Source organism: Convolutriloba macropyga, chromosome 6 (genome assembly GCF_964194025.1).
Source record: "Convolutriloba macropyga chromosome 6, txConMacr16.3, whole genome shotgun sequence".
Lineage (NCBI taxonomy): Eukaryota > Metazoa > Xenacoelomorpha > Acoela > Convolutidae > Convolutriloba > Convolutriloba macropyga.
The window spans coordinates 63,995,735-64,009,361 of NC_134473.1; the positions used below are offsets into that span (position 1 = coordinate 63,995,735).

The 13,627-nt window shown below is 35.3% G+C and overlaps 1 protein-coding gene across 2 annotated transcripts in view; it reads right to left on the minus strand.

Annotated features, from left to right (window-relative positions):
* LOC142341861 (uncharacterized) overlaps positions 1 to 13,627 on the minus strand; it is a 62,297-nt gene that overhangs the window by 31,716 nt on the left and 16,954 nt on the right. For both annotated transcript variants that reach the window (XM_075393129.1, XM_075393130.1), the window contains 3 exons: positions 10,914 to 11,263; positions 10,228 to 10,389; positions 2,716 to 2,824 (listed from right to left, as the gene is read on the minus strand). In XM_075393129.1, the coding sequence (XP_075249244.1) occupies positions 2,716 to 2,824; positions 10,228 to 10,389; positions 10,914 to 11,263 (621 nt within the window). The remainder of the gene's footprint in view (positions 1 to 2,715; positions 2,825 to 10,227; positions 10,390 to 10,913; positions 11,264 to 13,627) is intronic.

The following is a 13,627-nucleotide window of genomic DNA, read 5'->3' on the forward strand; positions in this document are numbered from 1 at the left end:
AATGATAAGTGATCTTAAAAAAGAATTCGACAAAATTTTTTTATCTCCAAGTAGAATTAAGTATCAAAAGTATTAAGCATTTTACTAAATATTTAATAGCTATTCCAATTGCTGTCAACTTTATTTTGCTAGCTCTGTATCAATTTGCATTTTATTGTGAGTTATAAAGCTTAGATAACTGCAAATATCCTTCGGTTTTTGATTTTTCGATTATACTTAAATTCTTGAATGACGATTGACGATTGGTCTTTTTGTGAATTGGTCTCTCATATGTAATCAATTTTTTGGAAAAATATTTATAGTTTTTTTAGAGGGTCCCAATTTGATTTTGAGTGAGCTATAAAGCATTTGTTTTGTTCGAGTTTTAAAATTTTTTCAATTTCTTTTTTCTCGAGAAATTGTCAATATACAGTACATAAAATTACGCTTTTCCCTGATGAACTCCACGGTTAATTAGAACCCATCCTGAAATTTTTTATTCTGTTTTGAACACATAGTTTTTTATTAGATTATTATATTTTATATTTTTAGATCGAATAAAAAATCCTCGCATTATATTTTAAATTTTTTTTTAAATTGAGAGTATTGCTTTTGATAAAACTAAAAAATACTGATCACGGTTAAGTTATGTTCCATATGTTTGTCAAGTTTTTTAACGATATGACAGCATCATTCGACGATTTGTTTTCCGAAAATCCGAATCAATTTTTGTTAATTGTATTGTTCTCCCACATGACATAACTTTTTTTGAAAAAAGTGCTCGAGTTGTTGAAGCAAGTGTTGGTGTCACTGAAATTTTTCGGCAGATTTCTGAATCAAGTGGATGACTTTGTTGTATTTTTGAGCTTTGTATGCTTTTTAGGGACTAATGGGTAAATACTGTTCAATGTATTTTTGTTAAAAGCGAAATGTAAATATGTTGCAGTAGATTTCAGACGCCACGGAAAAAATATGCTTTTTAGCATGCGAATCCACCTTTTATTTAATCCCAGATGTAAGGAACAAACCCTCAGAAAATATTCACTAAAAATAAAAAAAAAGTGTTTTGTGTAGACCATTGTAACGATGATACCACTAATGAGAGTAACTCAAACCGTTAAATGAACCACCAAACACTGGAGGGATTGCAGTTTTGACTTTTAACTTGTAAAATAATTTTATTTCTCTGAAAAGACAATTTTGAATCCAATTGCTCCAGTGCCAGTTTTTTAGATAGTTTTTTAGTGCACCGGGTCAGTTTTAAGTTGTGTCACAACTCCAGGTTATTTATATGAGGCATTAACTCGTTCAATCATTAGTCAACTATCCAAAAATTTAAAGTTTGAGAGTGGTTCAAAGTGTGGATTCAATGTGTGGCTGATCTACAGGACCCAATAATTAACAAAATAGTTCTTTTCCGTCATTAAATTTATGAATCTATCAAAATTTTAGTTTTTATTGAAATTGTCTATAAAAGAAAACAAAATTGTGAAGATTCAGCAGCTTACAAACAAAAACGATTCAATGATCTAGGCGTTCTTTTTGGTATTTGTAAGTCAACTTTTTGAATTTTATTTTTTGATATGTACTAGGTAACACAGATCAGCAACATTTCGGTAAATTTTAACGGCGCTGATGCTAAAGTTAGTTCAGTAAAGAAAATCTGTAATCTCTTCAGCCCCCGCTGACTTAGGCATCTCTCACTTGTTTATGTTTAAACTTATATATGTATTTGAATGATTACGTGTGCATAGGCATTTAGAAAACATCAACCGAGAACTTCTTCTTATTGAATTTCTAGAATGATAACGCAAAATTATGCTTTTAAGAAAAAAAGACTTCTTTTCAGCAGCAACGGCAAAAATGCTTTTCTTCAGCCTCGGCTTTAATTAGCTTCTTATTCAGGAATAAGAATATGAAAATAAAGATTATGTATTCGGATCTAGGAAATAAACCCGCAAAGAAAAAAACCCAAATTTTTAGATAAGGGAAATAAACCCCAACGGATATGAACCCCATTTTAAATTTGAATTTTCGTCGTGAAAATTAGTTGGGTTGTGATAGTTTCATATGGAGTCCCACGGGCCGCTAAGGCATGGCCAGGGCTCGCGAGGCATGGCAAAACGCGCTAAATGCGTAGCTCGCTAAAAATCAAGTTGGGTTTATTTCCTTGGGGATTTATTTCCTAAAATTAAGTGATTTTTTTCCAAAACCGAACGCATTCTACTTCCAATACACGATCTATTAACAACGTGCTTTTTACAGCGACCGTTATTAAAAACCTGCTTTTTACAGCGACCGTGAAATTATTCTGAAAATTATTGCGCAGATCAACCCGGGTAGTTAGGACGATGATCTAGCCAAATGAGTGTCTAGCAAAATGAGAAGCAAAGCCGAATAACCCCCCTCTTTCATTGGTCACTTTTAAATCCCTAATACAAAACGCAACTTTTCAGTATTTTTTAAGTAAAAATAGCTGGGGGGGGGGGGTCGCGGCCACGCGCAGGGCGAGTCCAGTGCAACCCAACCGCACATCATATGTAATCAAGTAATGACAACTAATTAATTCAACATTTTTTATACGTGGTGTATTTCATTTTAACCAATCAGATTGTTTGGCCAATGAAAATCAAGCTTTCGGCTAGAATTCTCATTATTATTTTTAAAAAAAATGCATTCTGCTTAACGCCCATTCGGCTATAATGCCTTGCTCCCTGTTGGTAGTGAAATGAATACCTGCTGTGAATGAAATGGCACGGCGTGGAGTTGTGAACTGGTCAATTGCGTGCACCCTCTTCTCTCGTCTCTCACCATTCGGGGCCTTCTCGTACTCATTCCGAACCCTCTAAACAAGCCAAACATAAAACATAATTGACGACTAAAAATCTTGGCTAGGATCCCGAACCTTTCGCCGCAATGATTTTGGTCTCATCGTGAAATAAAACTACTAATGTCGGATGAAATGCTCTCGATCCACAGGCTGGGCAATTAAATTTATAGGGGGCCTTGCTTAGAAATGTTCTATGGGTGCAAAAACACACACTACAGAGGTTCGCACCCGGACTTGCAAGATGCCAACCCAGGTCGAGGTGGCCAGACCGAAGTGACCCCTGATCAGACCAGTTTCGAGCGCACACATTCCCGGTGCGCTCGAATTACACGGTCTGGAAAAAACTTCGAGCGCAATTTCGTCTGGACAATGGTCTGGAACTTGTCTGATCAGGGGTCTGACCAGACATGTCAACCTCTTACATTGACTTTGATTTTTTGCGCTTGCAATCAGTTTTATAATAGCATCAATTTATATTTCAGAATGAGAGCAACTCAGGCCACTCAAAATTGAAGATCTAGAGCGTTAATAATGTCTCACAAGAAGCCTAACAATGTTTTAGAACAAAAGCAAAAAACGATCAAGCTAAAATTTTGCATAACAACGCATAGCCGGCAGAATACTAACCAAAAAGAAAATAAAAAACACTTTTTGAGTTAGGACTGTGGTTAGATGTGGGGGTGTAGGTAGATGGGGGCTATGTATGTGGGGGGGGGGGGGTACGAATATTGGGGGTAGGTATAATGGGTGGGTGAGAGGGAGATACGTAGGTGGTTCGTCTGTCGTTTAGATAGGTAGGAGGGACTTACATGGGATCAAAACTTCTCAAAATGTCCTCTTCACTTTGTATACTATACCTGTAGTTCCTGATAATTAAACATTAAAGACCAAGCTACAGTTAATATCCAATGTTCAAAAATAGAAGTCAATTTTCAAAAACGGATGTAAATTGCAGACAGAAGTCAAAGTTGAAGTCATAAACAAAGTTGCTTTAGCAAAAAAAAAAGCTTCGTAATGCCATCATTCCTCTTCAAGTCGTACAAAGACACACACGTTTTCAATAATTGCTTCAAATCTTGACCAAGAGCAATTAAAAATGATAACGGTTCTGCAAGAAGAATTTATCTATTTAACCACAAAAATTATTTCAAATTATAATTTCTTTAACATAGCTGGCAGATTGCCAGAAAATAGCCCTATAGTTTTGTAGATCTGCAGTCGGAAAAAAATTACAAAAAAACAGACCGAAAAATTTGTTTTGTTTACATGCTGAGATGTTGCAATTTGATTACAAATCTGTCAAACTTATTGCTTCCTTTATAAGCCGCTCTCATATCACCTACGGTTAAAGTGATACACACTCATTTGACCTACGGTCTCCGAATTAAAGAATAGTCAATTTTAGAGTGAAGAAGTTATTCTGAGAGTGAGGTAAGTCGCGTGTGACCAGAAACTTCACCACGCGAAGGAACCAAAAAAACGCTTAACTAAGATTGAGAAATGGCGTGAAGCACGCAATTCAGGTGAAATTGCATGAACGAATGAACAAAAAGCAGAAATGAATTGGCCATGACCTCATATGGTCCTAAAAAAATCTTGAAAAAATAAAAAAAAGAGAAGGCGGCCAAAAATAGCCCCAGCTTTTGCTGTGTGGCTATCAATAGCTAGCAGATTGCCAGAAAACAGCCCCAATAGCTTCCCATGTCTGCAGTCTCAATTAGACTGTAAAAGAAACAGATCGAAAAAATCTTCTTTAAGGCTCAGAGGCTACATTTTGATTAGAAGTCTGACAATCCTACTGCTTCTTCCAATAGCTTCTCTCATATAACCTTCTACTAAAGTGGCAAAGACTCACTTGTTCTTATTTCTTTGAATTAAAGTAAAGAAAAGTCGATTTTAGCATGAGGTAGTCATTATTGAAAGTGATGTAAGTCACTTGTGACCAAAAATTTCATCACGCGAATAAACAAAAAATTTATTCCGCTTAGGGTGACAAACAACGTCACGCACGCGATTCAGTTGAAATTGCATGAACGATTGAACAGAAAGCAATTTTGAATTAGTTATGACCTCATATGGTCGTAAAAATTCTTGAAAAAAAGAGAAGGCCGAAAGTAGCCCCAGCTAGGGTTGTGTGGTTATCAATAGCCGGCAAAATGCCAGAAAATGGACCAAAAAGCTTCGTAAATCTGAGGTCTTAAAAAGACTGTAAAAACAGAAAAGAAATTTTTTTCTAAAGCTTAGGTGATACATTTTGATTAGGAATTTGTCAAGCTTTTTGCTGCTTCTGTTAGCTGCTCTCATATAACCTTCCATTAGAGCGGCACACACTCCTTTAACATTATCTCTTCTGTTGAGAGTGAGGTAATTCACAAGTGACCAAAATCTTCATCTTGAAAATAAACAAAAAACCTCAATCCATTGAGGGTGAAAAATGAAGTCACGCACGCAACTCAGTTGAAATTTCATGAACGAATGAACAAAACGTAAGTTTTATTTGATTATGACCTCATATGGTCTTACAAAAAGTTCTTGACAAAATGAAAAAAAACAAAGAGAAGGCCAAAATAGCACCAACTATCGCTGTGTGAGTATCAATAGCTAGCAGATTGCCAGAAAATATCCTCAATAGCTTCGCAGATCTGCAGTCTCGATTAGACTAAAATTAACAGAACAAAAAAATCTTCTTTAAGGCTCATAGGCTACATTTTGATTAGAAATCTGTCAATCTTACTGCTTCTTCCAATAGCTGCTCTCATATAACCTTATACTAGAGTGGAAAACACTCAATTGTTTTATATTCTTTGAATTAAAATGAATGCAGGTCAATTTTAGCATCAGCATTTAACTTTTGAGAGTGATGTAAGTCAAGTGTCACCAGTACCTTCATCGCAGGAATACACAAATTCATTCCGCTAAGAGTGAAAAACAACGTTACGCAAGCAATTTAGTTAAAATTGCATGAACAAATGATCAAAAAACAGATTTGCTATATTTATGACCTCAATGGTCGTAAAAAATTTTGACAAAATAAAAAACAAAGAGAAGGCCAAAAAAGCCCCAACTATCGCTGTGTGGCTATCAATAGCAAGTAAATTGCCAGAAAATAGCCCCAAGAGCTTCGTAGAGCTGCAGTCTCAATTAGACTGTGAAAGAAACAGACCAAAAGTCCTCTTTGTCTGATCAAGCGTCTGACTAGACATGGAACTGGTCTGGCCAGACATGTCAACCTCTTACATTGACTTTGATTCTGTTGCGCTTGCAATCAGTTTTATATTAGCATCAATTTATATTTCAGAATGAGAGCAATTCAGGCCACTCAAAATTGAAGATCTAGAGCGTTAATAATGTCTCACAAGAAGCCTAACAATGTTTTAGAACAAAAGCAAAAAACAATCAAGCTAAAATTTTGCATAACAACGCATAGCCGGCAGAATACTAAACAAAAAGAAAATAAAAAACACTTTTTGAGTTAGGACTGTGGTTAGATGTGGGGGTGTAGGTAGATGGGGGCTATGTATGTGGGGGGGGGGGGGGGTACGAATATTGGGGGTAGGTATAATGGGTGGGTGAGAAGGAGATACGTAGGTGGCTGGTCTGTCGTTTAGATAGGTAGGAGGGACTTACATGGGATCAAAATATCTCAAAATGTCCTCTTCACTTTGTTTACTACCTGTAGTTCCTGATAATTAAACATTAAAGACCAAGCTACAGTTAATATCCAATGTTCAAAAATAGAAGTCAACTTTCAAAAACGGATGTAAATTGCAGACAGAAGTCAAAGTAGATCTGCAGTCGGAAAAAAAATTACAAAAAAACAGACCGAAAAATTTGTTTTGTTTACATGCTGAGATTTTGCAATTTGATTACAAATCTGTCAAACTTATTGCTTCTTCTATAAGCCGCTCTCATATCACCTACGGTTAAAGTGAAACACACTCATTTGACCTACGGTCTCCGAATTAAAGAATAGTCAATTTTAGAGTGAAGAAGTTATTCTGAGAGTGAGGTAAGTCGCGTGTGACCAGAAACTTCACCACGCGAAGGAACCAAAAAAACGCTTAACTAAGATTGAGAAATGGCGTGAAGCACGCAATTCAGGTAAAATTGCATAAACGAATGAACAAAAAGCAGAAATGAATTGGCCATGACCTCATATGGTCCTAAAAAAATCTTGAAAAAATAAAAAACAAAGAGAAGGCGGCCAAAAATAGCCCCAGCTTTTGCTGTGTGGCTATCAATAGCTAGCAGATTGCCAGAAAACAGCCCCAATAGCTTCCCTATGTCTGCAGTCTCAATTAGACTGTAAAAGAAACAGATCGAAAAAATCTTCTTTAAGGCTCAGAGGCTACATTTTGATTAGAAGTCTGACAATCCTACTGCTTCTTCCAATAGCTGCTCTCATATAACTTTCTACTAGAGTGGCAAACACTCAATTGTTTTATATTCTTTGAAATAAAATGAATGCAGGTCAATTTTAGTATCAGGATGTAATTTTTGAGAGTGATGTAAGTCACGTGTGACCAAAACCTTTATCGCGCGAATACACAAAAACTTCATTCCGCTAAGAATGAAAAACAACGTTACGCACTCATTTTAGTTGAAATTACATGAACAAATGATCAAAAAGCAGATTTGTTATGGTTATGACCTCATATAGTTGTAAAAAAAATCTTGACAAAAAAACAAAGAGAAGGGCAAATATAGCCCCAACTATCGCTGTGTGGCTATCAATAGCCGGTAAATTAACAGCAAATAGAGCCCATAGCTTCGTAAATCTGCAGTCTCAATAAAACGGTATAAAAAACAGAAATTTTTTTTTCTAAAGCTCAGATGATACATTTTGATTAGGAATCTGATAATCTTACTGCTTCTTCCAATAGCTGCTCTCATATAACTTTCTACTAGAGTGGCAAACACTCAATTGTTTTATATTCTTTGAATTAAAATGAATGCAGGTCAATTTTAGAATCAGGATTTAACTTTTGAGAGTGAAGTAAGTCAAGTGTGACCAAAACCTTCATCACAGGAATACACAAAAAATTCATTCCGCTAAGAGTGAAAAACAACGTTACGCACTCAATTTAGTTGAAATTGCATGAACAAATGATCAAAAAGCAGATTTGCTATGTTTATGACCTCAATGGTCGTAAAACAATTTTGACAAAAGAAAAAACAAAGAGAAGGCCAAAAATTGCCCCAACTATCGCTGTGTGGCTATCAATAGCTAGCAAATTGCCAGAAAATAGCCCCAATAGCTTCGTAGATCTGCAGTCTCAATTAGACTGTGAAAGAAACAGACCAAAAAATTCCTCTTTAAGGCTCAGAGGCTACGTTTTGATTAAAAATCTGACAATCCTAGTTCTTCCCCCAATAGCTGCTCTCATATAACTTTCTACCAGAATGGCAAACACTCTTAAATTAAAGGCAATTCAATTTTAGTATTAGGATGTCAATTTTGAGAGTGAAGTAAGTACATCGAACGAATAAACAAAATTCGATTCGCTAAGGCCGAAAAACAAGGTCACGCACGCAATTTAGTTGAAATTGCATAAAAAAATGCTCAAAGAGCAAATTTAATTTGGTTGTGACGTCTTAAAGTCGTAACAAAAATCTTGACGGGGAAACAAAAAACCCAGCTCGAACAATTCCTGGAACGCCTCAAAGGCGTATCCCACAAAAGAATCTGTTTTTCAATTAGTTTACATCTCATATCAGAACGTATCAATAAAAACAAGAGTTTTTAGTCATAGAACAATGAAAGATTGGCTTAAAAAATTAACTAGAGAAACTGACAAAATTCAACTTATTTTTAAGGTAGTACAAGTACACGTACAGACAAAAACCGTTGTTCTTGCAAAGAAAACTCATTGTCCAACTACAAAATATCAAGTAAACCTTAATAAGCTCTCAGGCATCTCCATTTTCGAGGAAAAAGAGAAAAATGAGAAATGAAAAAAGTTGTTAAAGTTGCTCATTTTTTGTCAAATTGCTAAGAAGAAGAATACTTTGTAACAAAAGAAACTTGAATCCTGTGTAGTAAACAATGCCAACAGGCATGAAGCTTTGATTCAATAGATTCGAAAAAAAACCATATATAGGGCCAAAAGTCGCAAAAAGATTTAAACTAAGCAAAGTAGTTGAAAAATGAAAGAATTTAAAAAAAATTCAAAAACGAAACTAAGACCCCAATATTATTCGTAGAAAGTAATTATGAGTCAAAATTTTAGTTGATACTTTACGCAAATTCTCAGTGCCACACGATGTGCACGCAATCAATTGCAAACAAAATAAGGGATCTAAGACAAAAGCTTCGATAAGTATTTTTTAAAAAATGATAAAAGCAGAGCTGATTAGAATTTTAATTCTCAAGAAAGAAAACGATAGACTGATACATGCTAGAATGCGGAAAATAAGTAGAGAAACACAAACACATGAAAAACCACAAAAAAGTAGTTCTTGACTTTTGAAAAAGTTAAGAAGAAAAACCATTACGTTTCCTTATTTATCCTAAATATATATAGCTATCCTCATATATATATTAAAATGTATCGACACAGTTCAAATATTTGAAACAGTTATATAATTTGCAACTATTTTTCAAATACTGAACGCAACAAAGTCAGTCAATTATTTGTAAAAGAAGTAGGAATCCTGACCGAGCGTAAAAAAAAACTTTCTAACAATTAAATAAAAAAACAAACAAAAAAACTGAGAAAAGTTGGCTAAAAAACTGCCAAAATCTATGTATGCAATTCTGTAAAACAAAAATACTTCACGTTATAAGAAGCATCCAATGCATGATATATCAAAATAAATTGTGATCTCCACTGATTTTCTGAAAAATAATCCGCTTCAAGATCCAAAAATAAAAAAATTAATTTTAAAAAAGCCAAAAATGAATTTAAAACAGGGATATATGTGCTCATTTAGAATTTAAAACGTATTAATAGACCCTCATAAACACTGATATCAATTTCGGAGGTTCATATATTGCAGCTTCATTACACACACATATATTCAATACAGCTTCTATTGAAAATTAGTTCTACAAAACTTAACAATAAGCAAAAAACTGGGCCAATTGGACAAAAAACGGCTAAGAATGGTTATCTATATGCCGCATTGTGTAAAAAAAACACGTTTCAAAGTCCAAAAGACATTAACTGATCGAAACGCATTATCAAAAAACTTCTCTCTCTCAAAAAAATTATTTCATACGGCAATTGTACTATCCTTCGCTTTTAGGTCAAAACACCGTCTGAACGAATAGTACTTCCGGTAAAAAAAAACATTAAGAAAACCTCTTCGCGTCGTAAAAACCAATAGAAGGCCAATAATAGCCCAAGCTATCGCGGCGCGGCTTTGAAAAAAAGAAAGTCAAGTCACTAAGGGGTAGCATGTTGGGTGGTTGGTACCTTGAGCTCGTTCTTAAGTTGTTCCATTTCCAGTTCGTACTCTGTGACCTTTGAGTTGAGCAGGTTGACCTCCCTTGACCTCTGTGTCTGAAGAAGGCTGTTCTGCTTATGCAATTCTTCCACTAGCTGGTCTCTTTCTCCACAGATGTAGTCAATTTTCTCCTAAAAAGGACAAAGTTGGAAACATATTTGGACAACATTCTTCCAACCACTACAAAAGTTAAGGAAAAATTACCTTAACAGAGATTTAAAGTAAAATTTAAGATAGTGATCTCTTATGAGGCAAAATTACGTTGGCATTTCAGGTAAAGTAAGGTAATTCTTTCCGGTGAATTTGCCTTAAATGTTTTCAGTGTGTACTAATGATAATACGATATCACTGATCGGCGATAACGGTTGCATAGTTTAATCCCCTGCCTGCGTGAAGCTGCCTGTGTAAGGATTACCTCTTACTTAACCATAGCTGACCATAGCCTGGCCAATGTTGGCTGCAATGATGGTTCCACGTGAAAGTCAAAGACGCAAAAAGTGGCCATAGTCACCAAAACAGAGCAATGCTGCTCATAAAAAGAACAGTTTGAAATGTGGGGAATAATAAGAAAAATGGCAGCTGAGAACAGGCCGCTGCGGCCTATGCTGTTCAGCTGCGATTACGCAGGAACCAAAAATAAATAATGATAATTAACCTGATAAGTGCGGATGCTTCCCTGGATTTCCTTCTCATACTGTTCGATCACATTCTTCAGGTCACTCTCTGCACTCTTTTGCAGATCCATCAGTCTATCCTCCTCCGTCCGGTTGATCTCTCTTATCCTCTGGCTCTGGGCCGCAATCACATCCTGCTGGCTGTTCATTTCCAAGAAGACATTGCCCAGAAACGACTTGAACATTGTCTCGAGGGTGTTGTCGTCGTGTGCCCTGAGAGCTGTCCAGAGCTGACGGAGATTGTCCTCTTCGGCGACTGTCTCCGACTGTTCTCTACTCATCCCAACAGACTTCATGTATTGACTTAGTTCTGAAGACGCTTCTTCCTCTTCTGAAATGAACCACATTTAGACATTATACGCTGTCGAGCTCAGAAAAACTCACTAAACAAATGCCTCACATAAAAATATGCAAGTAGCAAAAATTAACATCGGAAGAAACATTAAAAATTGGTTCCAATTTTGTTTTCAACTTGCAGTAAGTTTTTTTTAAAACAAAACACATAAAAAAACAGCACCAAAGGGTTTTCATCTAAAACATGAGCAGCTACAAAAATATATGTCCAAAGTTTGATTGTAAAGTTTCCAATTTAAGTCAATTGTTGTGCTGAAAAATTGTTTTCCTGAAAATGAGAACATGTTTTTCCAAAATGACCAATTCTTTTCAACAAGTTTTGTGGCACAATTCGCATATAATACAATGAAAAATATTGTATTGTAGATTTTTCAATTTTATTTACAACCTAACCTTTTTCAAGTTTCTCCGAAAATTTAGAAAAATTAGTAGGCTGCGTCCAGACCATTACAGCAAGCTGACAAAAATTGGTCTGCGTATAGCAAAAAGACTTTGTTCTGTGATAAGTACAAAAACTGCCACACTTGAGAAGGAGCCAGGAAAATAATTAAGTTTCAGTATTTGAAAAGAAACAGCATTTCTTTTCGAAAAACTATTTTGTTACGTGACTTTGAGCCGACAAAAGGCGTCAGTTCGTCTTCCATGTTTTGCTTCCGCGGTTCTAAAAATGTTTGTCCAAATGTTTGTCCAGAAACGAACCAAGGAATCGACGTTCAATACAACAAAGTGAGCTGTTCTGTTCCATGAGCGCGTCGAAACTATTTATAATATCGTTGTCGGGGAGGAATGAAATAGAAGACTCGGGTGATCTCGTTATTTGTCCTCTCAGATGAATAACTTTCAGACAACGCATAACTTTCGAATCAAACAGTCGCTTTAAATTACTCCATCCAACGCAAATTTTCAAGTAAAATAATGAATTTGTAATGATCACATCACTTCCTAACAAAAATATTTACGTACAGTCCGAAATCACAGTCATCAAAATTTTTAGTAAAAACGCTTTCTTCAAATTTAAAAAGCAAAATTAACTTGAAATTTACCTAAAAATATATTCAGAAGCAAACCAAAACCAAAAATCATCAATTTTTTGAAGTTATGGTCTGAAAATAACAAAGGCGTCTAGATGGATCGATCAGTGGCTGCAACTCAGCAACATCAACAACCACTAGTCAGCAAAGTGATGATTTGTCCTCAGAACGGGTAAAAGGTTTTGAGAAAATAAAGCACGTTTCTCAATATTACAATATAGTTATTGTTAGCAACATTGTGGCAAAGTTGGAGAATGACACCAAAACACAGCGAGACGTTGCTATTCATGCTTATACGCGTTCAATGACAAAAAACCCAACTTCCCAGAAAAATATCAGCACAAAAAATCAAAACACTCATAATACAAGACAGCACATAAAATTCTGAAAGTGGAAAAACCTGCTCAAGAACTAGACGCTGAGCAGAATAACTTAGTGCAACTGTGAATTAAGAAATTTAATCCGGATAATATTGCTCTATGTGAGATTCCACCAATGGAAAAGCCTAAAAACACTAAAAAACGACTTTAACATAATACTGAACAACAAGTATTCCAGATCCGACAAAAGCATGTTTTCTGTCTTAAAGCTGGTCGAACAAACAATTAACTCTTGTATCATCAAAATATGCTTTTGAATTACAAATTTCGCATAGCATTTCTTCGAATCAGGCTTGGCTTACTTACTGCAAACTTCAGATAATGTTGTTAACGTGCTAACATTTTATTACAACAACTTTGAAAAACTTCTGTATCTTTTATTTTTGCTTCATAGGATTTCTCAGCAAACACTCGTTATATTGTTTTTACAACTCAGCTCATTGCCTCTAATTACTTTCCGTTTTTCTTTGTCAGAGCTGCTTTTTATCCTTCCCACGAGAGTCTGTGTTGAGAAAAAAAGGGTTTTACAAAAATGAAGTTTTATGTATTTTGTAAAGTTTTCTATTTAATATTGCTACATGCAGGTGATGTAAAGTTGAACACTGGGCCAACCAACGCTTACTTGGAACTATTTTCTTTATGCAAAATTCTCTCAAACAGTTTTAAATTTCTCCATATTAATTGCGGTAATTGCGGTTTTGAACGAACATTTCCAGTGCTAAAACTTGATATTGTTACCATATGCAATTACGACCCACAAAAACATGGTTTTCAGCATCTGATAGCTGACCTTTGCTCCCAAAATCAATGGGAAAACTTGAACTTTAACAAAAGTTCGTATTGAGTATTGGAAAAAAATAAAGAGTTTGTGTCATGCCTAATACCAAAAATTTTCAAACCAAAACAACGGAAAGAACTTAATAAACCTTA